This window comes from Phyllostomus discolor, chromosome 4 (assembly GCF_004126475.2).
Source record: "Phyllostomus discolor isolate MPI-MPIP mPhyDis1 chromosome 4, mPhyDis1.pri.v3, whole genome shotgun sequence".
NCBI lineage: Eukaryota > Metazoa > Chordata > Mammalia > Chiroptera > Phyllostomidae > Phyllostomus > Phyllostomus discolor.
In genome coordinates, this window is record NC_040906.2 from 1,192,476 (window position 1) to 1,208,800 (window position 16,325).

General features: G+C 60.5%; 1 protein-coding gene across 9 annotated transcripts in view; it reads left to right on the forward strand.

Annotated features, from left to right (window-relative positions):
- The window catches only part of HDAC4 (histone deacetylase 4), a 147,099-nt gene extending 136,771 nt beyond the window's left edge, over positions 1–10,328 (forward strand). For all 9 annotated transcript variants that reach the window (XM_036022637.1, XM_036022634.1, XM_036022633.1 and 6 more), the window contains 3 exons: positions 4,465–4,549; positions 5,219–5,360; positions 5,770–10,328. In XM_036022637.1, coding sequence (XP_035878530.1) covers positions 4,465–4,549; positions 5,219–5,360; positions 5,770–5,809 — 267 coding nt within the window. In that variant the 3' untranslated portion in view covers positions 5,810–10,328. The remainder of the gene's footprint in view (positions 1–4,464; positions 4,550–5,218; positions 5,361–5,769) is intronic.
- The last annotated feature ends 5,997 nt before the right edge of the window (positions 10,329–16,325 follow it).

A 16,325-nucleotide genomic window follows, 5' to 3' on the forward strand; every position in this document is an offset into this window, starting at 1 on the left:
AGGTGTTGACAGGTGGGTGACACGACTCTGGAGGACCACCCCCAACGGGGAGCGGGTCCCACTGGGGAGGTGGGTCCTGGAGAGACCCCTGGCGTGGGGGAGCTGCAGAAGCGGAGTTTAGTTTCAGAAAACCCCCGGGGGCTTCCTCCCGAGCACACGCACACGTGCTCCGGTGCGCCCTCCGCTTCAGAACGATCGACCGTTCACGGGATGAGTTAGTTGTTAAAGCAATTTTTTCTCAAAAGCGGTGAAACGAAATTCCAGCAAAACGCCAGTGCTGGGACCTGAGCACCAGCGGGCTGGCAGCTGCGCCGGGCTCTGCTCCTCTCGGCCTGCGCCAGGACGGCCTCCTTCGGGGCACTGCTGTCCCCCGGGGACTCTCAGGGCTGTGCTGGGCTGGCGGTCGCCACAACAGCTGGGCCTCTGGGGTGAGCGCCAGCAGGGAGGGGAGTGGAGGCTCCCCGGAAACACCTTCCCTCGCCTTGGAGGGGACGGCAGAGCGTCTGTCCCATGGCCCCCACAGCAGTGGGTGACGAGCCTCTGCGCCACTGACAGCCCCGCCTTTGACCCCTGCTGGTGTGACGGGGTGCGGGGGGCAGCCCCACAGAGCTGGGTGGGGGTCACCCCTCATCGCCCCGGGGTCGAGCATCTGGTCATGTCTGGGTTGCTGGGGCTCCTCTTCCTGGGAAGATGCTGTCTCCCCGAATTTCCCTGTGATACGGCACCTGTGAGGAGAGCAGGCGGGCGTCTGTCCTCCGGGAGGGCACGCGTGGGGAGGCTCCGCTGGGCTGTGGGTCCCTCTGGGCGGAGGTTTCGGGTGAGTCCATGTTTCCAGTGGCTGTAGGTCATCTGTTTGGGTTTTCTGTTCCTTCTGGGGTTCGTCTCAGGAAGCTACATTCACCGGGTAGTCTGCGCTGGCTGTGTCCGGAGCCGTCCCCAGGGGCCGGCCGGCTTTCAGCTGCAGCGTCTTTCTTCCCTGTAAAACGGGCTTCTGCCGTCTCCTGCGAGCCGTCCCCGTGCCGCCCTCCGGGACAGGCCGCTGTCGTGCTCGCCTCTGACGCTGCCTTCCGGCCTCCTTCCCAGGGTGCACCCCGGGCGGTGCCGCCCCGGCACGGTGCCCGGCTGCGCCTCACGCGCCGACACACCGCGTTTTCAGGGCGTTTGAGTTCTGCCTGAGCACGGCCTGATCTCCATCACCATTCCTCCTCCGACCTACAGCTGGTGTGTGTTTTTGATCTCTAGCCACAAGGGCTCGTGGTTCTGTTACCAGTTTCTAACAGGTTGTGTCGTGGAAGGAAAAGGCCACCCAGCGGGCACTTCCCTTTGGTGGAGACTTGGTGGCGGTGTGTGCGTGGCCAGTCTGCACGGACGCCCCGTGTGGCTTTGAACACGGTGTCTGTCGGGTTTGCGGGGTTCTGTCCGTGTCGGTGAGACCAGCCTGGCCCCTTGGGTCGCCCACGCCCCGGTTCCCTCCGGCTCCTGTCTGCTGCACCTGAGGCCCCCGTGCGGGATCTCCCGCCGATGGCACATGGACCGCATCTCGGTTTGGGTCTGTCGGGTTCGCCTTGACCTTCCAGAGCAGCTTCACCGAACAGGCACAGATTTCAGGTCTCTGCGTCCTGCTGAGGAACCAGGCTCTTGTCGTCACACGGGCACCTTCTGTGCTCCGCCGAACCTGTCGTGTCCAGTCCACAGGGTTGCCAGGCACGGCGGTCACCGCGCCGGGGGCAGAACTCGGGCCGTGACCGGCGGCGGTGGGTGTCGCTCTGACTCGTCTCCGTCGTCTGATTCTGTGCCGCCTGCCATCTCTGCGTCTCCTTTTTCTCTCCTCGCCTGCTCCCACGCGACCGAGGGCTCCCCGGCCCGGTGGGCCCTCTCCTGAGTAGAAGGACGGCGCTCGCCGAAGAGGCTCAGTCACGGCCCCGACGACCGTGCGCTCGGCAGCGCCAGTGGCCTCGCCACCCCCTTTCCCCCCTGCGGCCGCGGCGGGGCTGCTCCGGCTGCAGGGGGCTCGCGGACCAAGTGCAGGGCCCCCAGGGGGCGTAGATTGACTGGCTCGTGGACATCCCAGTGTCACTGGTGTCCGGTGTGCCGGCCTGTCGACAGGCCGCCCGGCGTCCGTCCTGGGGTCTGTGCACGGCCCGCCTCTCGCCCCGCTTTCTTCGCTCCTGTGGCGGCGGTCGCCGCGGCCGCGCCCCACAGCCTGTCGGTCTGCCTTCCTGCTTTCGGGCTGCTTTCCCGGTCCTCGCTCCTCCCCGTTTTCCAGGCCGTCTGACCTGACCGTCTTCCTTCTGCCCACAGCGCAGCCGGAGGCTCCCTCGGGCGGGGGTCGTGGTCCCACGGGGCTGGTTTTAAAAGTCTCTCTGTCACCCCCGTTGTTGACGGACAGGTGTGCTCCCAGTCCTGGGGCGGCAGGCGCGTCCTCCCAGCAGGTGCGAGCCGCCCCGACCCCCTGCCCCTCTGCTGCGAGGCGGACGCCGCTCCGCTCCTTCAGGACGGTCTGCTTCCTCTGCTGCGGGCCCCGCCTGGCAGGCCCGGGTGCCGGCCCCCTCTGTCGGCTCCTCGGCTTGGGTCTGTGACCTGGGGGGAGGGGAGGGGGATGCCGCTGGTCCAGCCTGGAAGCCCTCAGCCAGGGGCACCTGTGCCGCCGCCTCCCCACCGCTCAGGGGTCGGAGCGGCGGGGCACCTTCTCCGGTCTCCGCCTCCCTGCCTCCGGGCTGCGTCGGACGGTTGCTGCCCTGTGGCTCCCACGCCAGCGCCGCAGTTGGCAGCTGGTCGTGTCCACGGCTGCGGCCTCTGGGGACCTACGTGATCTCTCTGGAGTGCCTCTCAGTTCGCTGGAAGTAGCAGACTCAGCACCCGTGTTCCCGTGTCCCTCAGTTTCCTCTCTTGTCACCACCCCGCCTTGGTGTGGGGTGTGGCCACAGCCCAGGAGCTGACCCTGGCACGTCACTAAATCGCTGCACACATTGGGATTTGCCGGTTTCCCCTGATGGGCCTTCTGTCGCCGGGCCTCACGGTGGTCCTGCCTCCTCGCCCCCAGTGTCCTCTGGGCAGCAGCGGCACCCAGTCTTCCCGCGCCCTCATGGCTGTGACGGTTCCGGGGAGCATGGTCAGTGGTTCATAGGCTGTTTCGGTCTGATTTGTTCCCCTCGTGACCGCACTGGGCTGAGAGATTTGGGGAGCAAGACCCCTGAGCTCATGTGCCCTTCTCCATATTTCCTGTCCAGCACGCCGTCCACCTGGCTCCGCGGGAGTGACCGGGGGCACCCGCCAACAGTGGGTTGGCCAGTGTCTGTCTCCTCCCCAGCGGTCCCCCTTGGCCGGAAGTCTCCTGTGCAGCCCAGGGCCCGCCCTGGGGCGGGGCCGGGAGGTGTCGGCTCCACGGGTGGACCGGGCGTGTGTGCTGCCCACCGTTCTTCTCAAGCGGAAGCACGTCCTTCCTCCCCACTAGTCTACTCTAGACTCTGGGCTACGGTTGAGCACCGTGTTGTGTGTGCAGTTTCCCGCAGGCCGCGGCGTCTGTCTTTGAGCTGCTCCGCACTCTGCACCAGCAGCCGCCCCAGCCTCCCCACTGGCCGAGCTTCCGGGCGGCCAGGCGCCCCTCACCAGAGGACGCTGCCAGGCACCTCGGTTGCTTCTCCGGGCCCCAGCGCAGCTGGCTGGCTGCTGGGCTTGACGATCGGCCATCCTGCTGCTTGGAGCGGAGCTGGCAGCCAGCTGGCGGCCTGGCCTGGGCCCGGGCTCCACGAGAGGGTGGACGGCTGCTGTGCCGAGTCTCAGAGCCCAGCCGCTGCAAATGCGGTCTTCGGGCGCACTGTCCAGCGCCCGGTGGAGCCTCGGTGACTGCTCTGAGCTGCTGCCCAGAGCCGAGGCTGAGAACCGAAACTGCTTCCGTTCGACTGTGCGCCTGCCCTCCCCGGCAGGCCTCCCGGGGTTTGCAGGGTTGTCAGCAGCAGCTGTGTCCTCCTCCTGCGTCGCAGCCGCTCCCGTCTGCCCCTCGGCCCTCTGGCGGACTCTGTGTGCGGCCAGTGCCTGCTGCCAGCACCCAGGGCCACCTGGTGCCGTGGGTCCTTCCACTCTGCCCACTTCCTTTCACGTCCCTCGTTAGAGGGACGCTGTGGCCAGAGCGGAGTCCAGCGTTCGCACGCACAGTACCAGGAACACGCCAGCAGTCGTTGCCTCTCCTCTTCCGCAGCGGCCTCCACGGGCCCTCCTGGCCACTGTCACCCTGCTCACGGGGGGCCACGCGTGCCCCTGGGAGTCTCCCAAGGGGGGTAGATCTACTTCTGTACAAGTCTGTGTGATGAAGCCCGGAGCCTCGACTGGTCTCGTAGAGCCGTCCTTCCCCATGAGCGAGTGTGCGCAGGACACGGGTGCCGGCCGTGAGCGGCCCCGAACGTGCACGGGGGTCGTGTTGGCGTCCTGGGTGGCCGCTGACCGGCACCTGTCTGTCTTTCACAGCTCGAGCCTCTCCCGGAAGAGGTGTTGCAGCGGAGGCCCAACGCCAACGCTGTCCGCTCCATGGAGAAGGTCGTGGAGATCCACAGTGAGTCGCCTGGCCGGGTGCCCCCTGTCCCCGCCCGGGTCCCCAGCCCTGGGCTCCTCTCTCTGTCGCTGCTGGCTGTTCCCGGGGCCTGCAGGAGAGGCCTCGCTTTCAGCAAGGTCTGACAGCCGAGAAGGACTGTCAGTGAACCCCCCCGAGCTCCCCACAGCGCTAGAACTCGCTGTCAGCACAGGCCAGAAGAGTGTGGTGGCAGGGGTCTGTGAAGCCACATGGTCCAGGTCCCTGGCTGACAGGGACGGGACTGGGGTGGGAACCATGTCCCTGAGTCTGGTCTCTTCCCCTGGCCAGGGAGTCCCCCCGTCCCAGACCCAGGGGAGGGTGCGGGCCCCATCTCCTCTCACTGCCCCTCAAACGGCAGGCCTGGGGGCCGAGGGAGCTGCATTCCCTTCCCTAGTGAGGAGCCCCCGTGTGCCAGGGAACATGGAGAGGCTGCCCATGGGTCATGCCCCGCCCTTCCGGCATGGTCCCCTCACTCTGAGGCCCCAGACCACACCCCCATTCATCTTGGAGGGTCCGAATAGGACCCCCGCAGCACCGGGGGAGGGATGGTCTTCCCGAGCTCATGCACTCCTGGAGTCAGGGGGCTGGCCCGGAGAGCCTGCGGGGGGCCCGGCCCCACAGAACCCATGACTGAGCTCTGCCCTCCCCCAGGCCAGTACTGGCGCTCCCTGCAGCGCCTGCCCTCCCCCGCGGCCTACTCCCTGGTGGAGGCCCAGAAGCGTGAAAGCGAAGAAGCCGAGACTGTCACCGCCATGGCCTCCCTCTCTGTGGGGGTGAAGCCCGCGGAGAGGAGGTGAGCCCCGGGCGCCGCCCCAGCCTGCTGGCCCTGCCTGACTGACGCACGCCGAGGGCGGTTGACATCTTGGCTCCTGTGTGGGAAACCCTTGGAGGGCACCTGGAGGGGGCAAGTGTCCCCAAACAGCTCGATAGCCTGGGCATCGTGGCCACATATTTCCAATGTGCAGGACCCTTTGAAATGGGGGGAGTGTGTAGCCCTAAATAAGGTGGTTCCGGGAACACCAGGAGCCAGGAGTTGGAGGCAGGCGGGGCTGGAGGAGTGGCCACAGTCGTGCTGGAGGACAAGGGACAGACGGCAGGCAGGGAAGCCGCCGCGGCGCTGCCACTAACCTTGCATCCTTTCTCTCCCCTGCCGTGCACCTGTCTGTCCCGGCCACCCCCAACCCCACCCGGCACCGCCACAGGCCGGACGAGGAGCCCATGGAAGAGGGGCCGCCCCTGTAGCCTCGCCTGCAGCTGCGACCTCTCGTTTGTCCGTCTCAGAGTTCCGCCAAGAAAAGTTCCTGTTTCTCCGCGTCCTGCTGGGGGCTCGCTCTGAGTCGGCAGGAGCACGGGGCCGACCCCGGGGCTCACAGGGTGGGGCCGCCTCACACAGAACCCGGGGCAGATGCCAGGATGCGCGGACACACCGACACACAGGGTGCCAGGCGCTCTCTCGGCTCCCACGAGGGAAGCCACGGAGGGAGGAAGCCTGTGGCAGCTCGTGCAGAGTCGGCCGATTTAGTTGACACGAGGAAAAGAAAATGAAAATCAAAGATCTCACAATACAAAACAAACTTGATTAAAAACTGGTGCTTAAAGTTTGATGACTACCCACAATTCCACAGTCTCCGTTGTAAACCACTCATCTTGTAGCTTACTTTTTTAAGGAGGATGTTTTCTACGGCTCTGGCCTGCCTCTGAACCAGAGCGGTGTGCGGTGAGGGTTTGCAGCCGGGTGGGGGACCGAGTGGACGGCGTTGAAGAAAAAACTGGACAAAAAATGGAAATGTGAGCCTGCAGGAGCCGGCTTTGTCGTCTCAAAGCCATTGGAAGATGCGAGTTTGTGCCTTTTTTTTATTGCTCTGATGGATTTTTGTGGCTGGGTTTTCTGAAGTCTGAGGAACAATGCCTTAAGAAAAAAATAAACAGCAGGAATGGGTGGGACCGTGGCCTGTGGGTGGTGGGGCCGGCGGTGCCCGCGGGAAGGACGCTGCCGGGCTGGCCGGGGCTCCGTGAGCAAGCGCAGGCCTCAGCCGGCAGCTCCTGGGGGCTGCGAGCCTGCCGCCCTCATTCTGCTTTATTGCTGTGTAAGAAAAATGGAGGTAGTTCCCAAAAAGTGGCAAATACTGTTGGGGGGTTTGAAGTCCAACAAATTTTAAACGAATCCAAAGTGTTCTTTCCTCACACACCACACACCAGTTGAGCATCTCCGTCTGGTTTGAAGCATGTCCTAGGTACACTCAGTGTTACGGTCGGAATGCTTTTATTAAAAGCAAGTAGCATGAAGTATTGCTTAAATTTTTAGGTATAAATAAATATATATGTATAATATATATTCCAATGTATTCCAAGCTAAGAAACTTGATTCTTACGAAATCTTGATAAAATATTTATAATGCATTTATAGAAAAAGTATATATATATATAAAAAATAAATGCAGACTGTCAAGGTCCCTGGCGAATGGATGACTTGTGAATTAGCTATCAAGGTGCTTACGGAGAGGGATCTAGTGGGAAGCACGTGTTCCTGCAGTCCAGATCGGGTCGCTTTCAGATCGCCAACGCATTCGCCACTGGCAACTACCACGAGTTTGTACTTTCATTTTAATTGTTTTCTAACAACCCCTCCTGCTCCATGCCTCCATGCACATGTGTGATGAGTTTTTATAGCAAAGAATATAAATTTGCTGTTGATTTTTTTATGAATTTTTCACAAAAAGATCCTGAATATGCATTGTTTTCTGAATTACACATTTTTTCTCGCCATTTAGCGGTTTTCTGAATGGTAATAATGTCTAAAACGTTTTTCTTTCTAAATTCTTGCTTGTACATTTTTTAACTTTCAGAGGTGTTTTTAATTGTGTTCCTTTTTGTTTATTTGTACAGTGAGCAGTTTTCTGTGTATACAGACTGTCGCCATCAGAGTTTATTTTCAGAAAGAGCATCGTGAGTCGTGGCTCTGGGGTGGGCTCGCAGGGGTGTGTCCCTCCTGTGCTGGCCAAGGGGCAGAACCCAGGTGCGAGGGCTTCCTCCCGCCCTGCTGGCACTGTGGTAGGGGTCGAGAGGGTCCCTCGTGATGCTGAGCTGGGTGGCTTGCCAGACACCACGGGCTGTCAGTGTTCAGGAAACTTGTGTTTAAACTTCTCTGACCACGTCGTCAGACTAGAATTCTAGCTTCAGTTTTCCAAAGACCTTTGAGCATGTCAGCAATGCATGGCCCGGCACCGTCCCGGGTTTTTCCGCTGCAGCCGCACAGCCAGGGCCCTTGCTACCTGGCAAGCCTGCAGGGACACCAGGTTCCCGAACAGAACAGCCAGCCTTTGCTCTTTTTCTCTTTGACAGAAATGAACATTACTTTTTACTGGTAACTTATTTTTCAGCACTTGAAGCCACCTACTTCATTCCAAAGTGTGTACTGAGTTCAGACTTGTGGGAGGAAGTTCAGACACAGCGTGCCCACCCGAGGGAGCCCCGAGCCAAGTTTCTGAGTTGGTGACATTTACAGGGTAGCTTCTGAGAGAGCCACTGACGCAGTTGGGTAGTGACCAAATGAATCCAAATTCTTGGATCAGCTCGGTCATCGGAATGCTGCTGTTCAGGTCTGGGACAGTGGTCTGACTTTCTCCTCCCTCCTGGCCACTCTTTGCTCTGAGGCCCCTGTGGCCGGAGGGGCTCCTGTGGGAGCAATGCCACCCATCCCCAGTGTGGTGCCACGGGTGGCAGGGACCCCCTGCCACCTGCCTGCTCCTGTCAGCCGTGGCTCTTGGGAAGGAACCCATCATCTGCCATTTTTACAGATGACGGGTGGCATGGGCCTCCTGGTGGCCACCTTCTCACTGGGGGATTGACTTCCGCTCTCACAGGACACCCTGCAGACAGGCCTTTGTAGCTCACTCCAGCTTCACAGACGTGCGGGAAGCATTGCCGTGTAGCCTTTCTTTCCTGTGAAGACACCCGGCCCCTCTCCAGGCCACCTGTCCAGGGCAGACGGCAGGGGCCCGCCCAGTGTGGGCGGCACCCCGCGTCAGGGAGGGCCCCTCACACCTCCCTCTCTGGTCCTTGGACCTCAGCCTTTTCTTCCCTTTTGCAAAGGCCTTGGGGCACAGGCCGGGGGTCGGCAAGTGAGCACTTTATCTCCTTTCACGGGGAACCCCGTGATGCCGCGGGGCTCGCGGTGTCAGCCCGGCCCTTCCGGCTTTTCCGCCACGACGCGGCCGAGCCCCACCAGCAGGCGGCCGTTCGGGACCGCGCCCGCCTTCCAAAGGGCCACTTTGTCAACATGTTTCAGTTTTTCTTTTCTTTCTTTTAAAAGTCTGTTTCCAGAGGAAGGACCGTTTTGTAGCGGTCTGACACGCAGCGGGTCTGGGTTGGAGCACCAGCCTTGGACTTGGTGGTTTTCTATTTCCCATCAGAACATTCCTTCTTTCCTGGTCACAGCCGCGTGCTCATTCCATTCTTCTTTTTGTAGACTTTTGGGCCCATGTGTTTTACGGGCATTGATACATATATAAATACACATATAAATATATATGACTCTATTTTTTTACGTTTCCTACACCCGGAGGTTGCATGACTGTACGGCCGGCATGTCTTTCTATTGTATACGGATTTGCACGCCGAACTCGGCAGCTTGGGGGAGGAGAAAATGCCTTTGCGGTCCCCTCGCGACATTTGCTGATTCAAGAGACGGAGATTTTTCTGTAACACAAACCCTTGAAGGAGGGGGGGAACGTTTGCATCTTAATGAACTTATTCTTAAGGAATTGTACTTTTTCTCGTAAGAAAAATAAAAAGGACTACTTAAACATTTGTCATATTAAGAAAAAAAGTTTATCTAACCCTTGTGACATACCAACAATAGAGTTTATTGTATTTATGTGGAAACAGTGTTTCAGGGGAACTAAGCAGAATTCAAGTGAACTGCCTGTCTCTTCATTTGATTTGGAGGAATTTTGTTTTGCTTTGTTTTCTTTTTTCCTTTATCTTTTTTGCGCCAGCGGGCGAGGCGAGGCGGCCCGTGTGGCCCTGAGGACCGGCTATCCAGATGGAGACCCAGTGGGCCCCGAGGAGCCCCTTCCCACACAGCTGCGTTGACTTTTTATTCCTTTTAGATGATGTATGGCTAAGATTTCACTTTACACTAAGCCGTTGTGAACTGTGCGAGCACTGTGGTTTCAGATCCTACACTGCAACGAAAGCAACCCATTTCTTCCTACAACGAAGCCGGGCTTGTTGCTAGCTCGGCTCACTTTATCTCTGACGTGATTAAAAGTCTCCTATGGAAAGAAAAGATAGTGACAGTTTCTGTCTGTTTGGGGGAGGGCATGTGCTCCATGGTGGAGGCTCTCGTGTCCAGTTTATGAGAGTGACACACACAGCATAGACATGTAATGGGGTCTGACCCTCTTCACCCGAGCTTACGACAGGTGATGTGAAATCCAAGCTGTGACGACATCACATCCTTCCTGACGCCTGTTCCCACTTGGGGTGGGTTCCCACTGGTAGCAGCCTCCTGTTTCTTCTGTAATTTAATTCAGTTGTCCGATTGTCTGGAACTTCCAGTGGGTCTTTCTTTTGCTCGGTGGGGTTGGAGGTTTGTTCTTGGTTTTCTTGTTTTGTTTTGTTGGGTGGATCTGCACCGGCTGACGGTGTCCTCTGACGGCCGACCCCACTTCCACTGCACCTGGAGTCCAGTATTTTGTACCTCGTACAACTTGTTACTCTTGTGGTGTCAATAAAGACAGCGTTCATTGCCCTCTCACTTCTGGTTTCTGCTGTGTGCTCTTGTCCTCACTGGCTCTCATGGACCTGGGACCCCACGGGGCTACTCTGCCTGTACCCTGGGTTGGGGTGGGGACCGTGAATCATGGGGATGGCTCTTGGGATCCAGACCATCAGCGGGTGGCCCTGTCACCCTTTATGTGTACAAGTAGGTCCCACAGCAGTATCTTCATTTTAAATGTCCAATAATTTAAGTCCTTGTACTGTCTTCTCCCCCAAAATACTTTGCAGCTTCAGTGACATGGGCTAGAAATGGCCACGGAGAAGGACAAGGCCAAAGGGCCCAGGCTCAGCCATCTTCCCACAGCCAAGCATGCTCCCCCCAGACAGGGAGTCCGCAAACTCCCAACAGCGATCCCGGCCTGGCAACATGCTGCCACCCCCAGACCACTCCACTGTCCTTAGCTCCCCTGTCCCGTGACTTGTCACTAGGTTGAAGGATGGGTAAGACCGCCACGGGGGCTGGCTCACTGGGATCTAGCCACTCCTGAGGGGCTGTCCAAGGTGCTGCCCACCCCCTTCACAGCCTCTTCTGCCAAGTCTGTGCTTTCCGTTCATAGCTGCCACCCCAAGGGCACTCAGTGAACATCCTGCACACAACCCCCTTCAAGTCTGTTTCCTGGGACCCCCATGCCTAGGCTGCAGAATGAGGCGTGGGGAGCATGGCCATCCAAGCTGACCGCCAGATGGCACAGCTGCCCAGCTGCAAACCTGGAGTCCAGAGTGCTTGGAATTGGAGCCAGGACTGGAGACGGGGAGCTGGGGTCGGGGGTTGGGGGACTGAGGGTGGTTATGTGGTCTACCCAACAGACATGGGGATGGGAGCTGGTGAAGGGCTACAGTGTACCCAGGGCCTCTTTGGGCTTAAGGTGGACATTTATGAGAATATGTGTATCAATTTACCCCAAGGGAGAGGATCTTATTCTAACAGGTCTCATTTCTGAAACCAATGAAAGTATTTAGCTCTAGGGCCAGGAGGTAGGTTCCTGAGGACCAATTTTCTTCCATTTTAATTAGAACAAAAGCGTTTGCCACATCTTTTGGATAATTCTATCTGAAAGTGACTTTTTAAATGTATGTTACAAAGCATTGATTATTTTTTTACCTTTTGAAAATAAATACTGCAATCACGTCAAGGAGGGACACTCAGGCCGTGTGCCCACCATGGAGCCTGGTTGGGTCTCACACCTCACCTTAAACATTTCGGTACTGGACATCTGGCAGATGCAGCTCTGCCAACAGCCCAGGCTCCTCCCCCTGACCCCAGGAAGAACCTGCCCTGAAAGTGATGTGTGGACTTCTGGCCCATGTTTTTTCATTTTTGCCACATAACTTTATAAAACTAAATCTTAGTGTTTCTGACATGTATATATTTATAGTACATGGTGTCTGTCACACAATAAATAATATTTTGCTTCTTGCCATCTGATCCCTGATGGGTGTTCTTGAGATCCGTCCACACAGACGCTCACCCCTCTAGGTTAGTCCCTGCCATGTGCCGTGTCACTGCTGACGACAGTTCCACAGCCCGGCCCTCCTGATAGATGATCCAGCCATTGAGGTGTTGCTCTTCAAATTGCACTGAACCAGCACCCCCCCACCCCACCCCACCCCCACCCTTGTCTTCTGGTGCTCATCTGTGTCTCTGAGAGTCAGTTCTGTAAGCAGTGGCTCCCCCAGTGGCTGCGCCAGTTTCCACTTGCACCAGCCCTGACTGGAGAAGGAGCTGCATGTCCCAGAGCAGGGAGGCACCTGTAACCATGTTTCTATTCGTAGCGATGTAGGACTATGAACTGTTTCAGTTTGAGTAGTTGCTGCTTACAGTGTATCAGTGCTCAGTTGCTGCGCAGCAAGTGACCGCAACAGCTGGCAGTTTGAAGGACAAGCTGCTGTGGGTGAGGGCCGGGGTGGTTCAGCAATGACAGCAGCTTAAGTCGTCTCAGGTTCCATCAGGCTCAGCGGCTCAACAGCAGGGACGCCCTTTGGGCTCACACTTTCTGGGGTGCAGCCGCCTCCCCTCACCCCCCTCCACACGTGCTGTCCTCAGGTGGCCCGATGGCCCGGCAGATGCCACCCCTAGAGCCAGTGATGCAGAGACACCTGAGGGATAACACCCTGAGAGACAGAGCCACGGTCCCTTCATACCTGAACTGGGGAGGGATGTGTGTCACTCCCGAGAAGTCCTGCCACTTCTGTAACTTAGGAGCCAGAGAGGCCGTCACACCCTGGAGGAGAAAGTTGCCGACAGCACCAGCACCAGGAGGCAGAGACCCTTGGTGGCTGGCACAGAAGCTGCTGGCCTCTGTCTTCAGCTCACCTGACCTCACCTCACCTGACCTCACCTCACCTCAGTTCACCTCACTCACCTCACCTCACTTCATCTCACCTCACCTCACCTCACCTCACTCACCTCACTCACCTCACTCACCTCACCTCACTCATCTCACTCACCTCACCTCACTCACCTCACTCACCTCACCTCACTCACCTCACCTCGCTTCATCTCACCTCACTCACCTCACTCACCTCACTTCACCTCACCTCACTCACCTCACCTCACTCACCTCACTCACCTCACCTCGCTTCATCACCTTACCTCATCTCACCTCACCTCACTCACCTCACTCACCTCACCTCACTCACCTCACCTCACCTCACTCACCTCACTCACCTCACCTCACCTCACTCATCTCACCTCACTCACCTCACTCACCTCACCTCGCTTCACCTCACCTCACCTCACCTCACTCACCTCACCTCACTCACCTCACTCACCTCACCTCGCTTCACCTCACCTCACCTCACCTCACCTCACTCACCTCACTCACCTCACCTCACCTCACTCACCTCACCTCACCTCACCTCACCTCACTTCACTCACCTCACTCACCTCACCTCGCTTCACCTCACCTCACCTCACTCACCTCACTCACCTCACCTCACTCACCTCACTCACCTCACCTCGCTTCACCTCACCTCACCTCACTCACCTCACCTCGCTTCATCTCACCTCACCTCACCTCACTCACCTCACTCACCTCACTCACCTCACCTCACTCATCTCACTCACCTCACCTCACTCACCTCACTCACCTCACTCACCTCACCTCGCTTCATCTCACCTCGCTTCATCACCTCACCTCACCTCACTCACCTCACCTCGCTTCATCTCACCTCGCTTCATCACCTCACCTCACCTCACTCACCTCACCTCGCTTCATCTCACCTCACTCACCTCACTCACCTCACCTCACTCACCTCACCTCACTCACCTCACCTCGCTTCATCACCTCACCTCATCTCACCTCACCTCACTCACCTCACTCACCTCACCTCACTCACCTCACCTCACTCACCTCACTCACCTCACCTCACCTCACTCACCTCACCTCACTCACCTCACTCACCTCACCTCGCTTCACCTCACCTCACCTCACCTCACTCACCTCACCTCACTCACCTCACTCACCTCACCTCGCTTCACCTCACCTCACCTCACTCACCTCACTCACCTCACCTCGCTTCACCTCGCCTCACCTCACCTCACTCACCTCACTCACCTCACCTCACCTCACTCACCTCACCTCACCTCACTCACCTCACCTCACCTCACTCACCTCACCTCACCTCACCTCACTCACCTCACTCACCTCACCTCGCTTCACCTCGCCTCACCTCACCTCACTCACCTCACTCACCTCACCTCACCTCACTCACCTCACCTCACCTCACCTCACTCACCTCACTCACCTCACCTCGCTTCACCTCGCCTCACCTCACCTCACTCACCTCACTCACCTCACCTCACCTCACTCACCTCACCTCACCTCACCTCACTCACCTCACTCACCTCACCTCACCTCACTCACCTCACTCACCTCACCTCACCTCACCTCACTCACCTCACTCACCTCACCTCGCTTCACCTCACCTCACCTCACCTCACTCACCTCACTCACCTCACCTCACTCACCTCACCTCACTCACCTCCCTCACCTCACCTCCCTCACCTCACCCCACCTCACCTCACCGGGATCCGGGAGCTCTCCCCTGTCCTATCACGCTCCGGTCTCAGGCGGGGCAGAACCGCCCTGCCCCTGCTCACAGCCCCCACCGCTGTGTCCCACGGCCAAGACCGCGCTCACCCTGGCCGGGCTTCCCGCGGGACAGTGACACACGAGGCCCCGCGCAGGCCGAGGGGGGCCCCGGGGCGCAGTCCGGGCGCCGCCGCTCCCCGGCGGAGTGGGAGGCGCGGTTTCAGCCGCTCGCGGCGCAGACCCCGCGTGTCCCGGAGCTTCGAACGCCTCCCGGCCCCCGGGTTCGCCCTCGTTTCCCTCGCGAAGGGGACGCGGACAGAAGCGAGTCCGACCGGACGCCGCCGCCGCGGAGGAAGCGCCGGTCAGCAAGCGAACAGACACGGCAGGACTTCCGGTCCGCGGGCCGGGACCCCCCGCCGCCGCAGGGCCCACGCGTGTGCGCGCGCGCGGGTGCCCACGGACACGACAGGGAGGCGCGGCCGCCCGGGATCGCCAAAACCCCGCGCCTGCGCACAAGCCGAGGCCCGGAGCCGGCGGCGCCCCGGGGCGGCCCCGCGTTTGGTGCGGACACGGCCCCCGGCCCGTCCCGGCCGCGACTCCACCCGCGGACGGTGTTTCCCGCGCGGGCAGCTCCCATCAGCCGCACCTGACGAACCGTGGGAGACCCCTGGGAACATGTAGCCGCCGGGAGCGGGTGGGCGCCCACGGGCGCGGCCCGCGAGTGGCGGCGCGGGGCGGGGTGACGGTCCCCACGGGCCGCTGCGTGTGCGGGGACGACGGCCGCGGGGGCTGCGGCGCGTGGGGCGGACCAGACGGAAAACGAGCGCGAGGAGGAGACGCACGGCGGCGCCCCGGCGGCGGCCGCGGGGAAGGCGGCCCCGAGCCCCCGGCCCCGCCCGCAGACCCGGCCCTCCCGGGCGTGCGGCGTGCGCAGCCCTCGGGGGAACACGGGCCCCCCGTCCCGAGCACAGGCCCACGGAGGGTGAGGCCTCGCCTTTCAAGTCCATCCCCCCGAGACGGGGACAGGCTGAGCGGTCCGCCGCTCACGAGCCTCGCCGTGTCGCGCCCGCCACCGTCTAAGCGGGGTCGGGGCCTGTGGTCAGGGCTGCGGGCCCTGCCGAGGGGCGCGGGGTGCGCGGGGGGGGGGGGGGGGGGGGGGGGGGGGGGGGGGGGCGGGTACCTGAGCGTCCCGACCGTTCCGGGGAGCACCGCCAGGTGGCACCCCGGCCACCCCGGAAGGCCTGGGAAGGGCGCGGGGCGCGTGCCGGCCCCCACGGTCCCACGGCCCCCAGCACGCTCCCCCGTGGCGCCCTCCCGCCGATGAGGTCTCCTCGAACCTCGGAAAGCCTTGGAGTCCTGCTGCTGCCCTCCTGCTTCTGGGGGGCGGGGGGTGGGGGGACTTGGGGGGGACCCTGTCCCTTCCCCCAGGCAGAGAATCTGGGAGCAGGCACCCCCCACCGGCCCCCCTCCGGGAGCCCGCAAAGCCATCAGATTACGTTCACGGCTTGTGGAAGCGTCTTTCTCACCAGGTCAGAGGGCCCGGACATGTTTAGTGACACCAGACCCGCCTGGAATGGGTGGCATTACTCTCCACTCCCTGGCATGTGTGGGGTCAGGCTGGGATTGGGGGTTGGCAGGGGCCCTGCCACGTCCACGCCCACCGTGGCCCTGAGCCCACCGGAGGCCGGTGCTGGGCCTGGCTGTCCACGGGCTGCCCGGGGTCCCAGCCGTGCGGGCGGCTCGGGCCCACCCTCGGGCCACAGCGGCGGCGGGCACTCGGCGACGCTGAGCAGGGCAGGCTGGGGCCCCATCCGTTCAGAGAAGCATGTGGCTCTGACTGTGTCATCCCGGAGTACGAACGCTCTCCTGGGTGACAGGGAAAGGCCCGGGGGCCTGGCATTCTGGCGGCCCCGCCCTGAGGGTGCGGGGCTTTCCGGGCT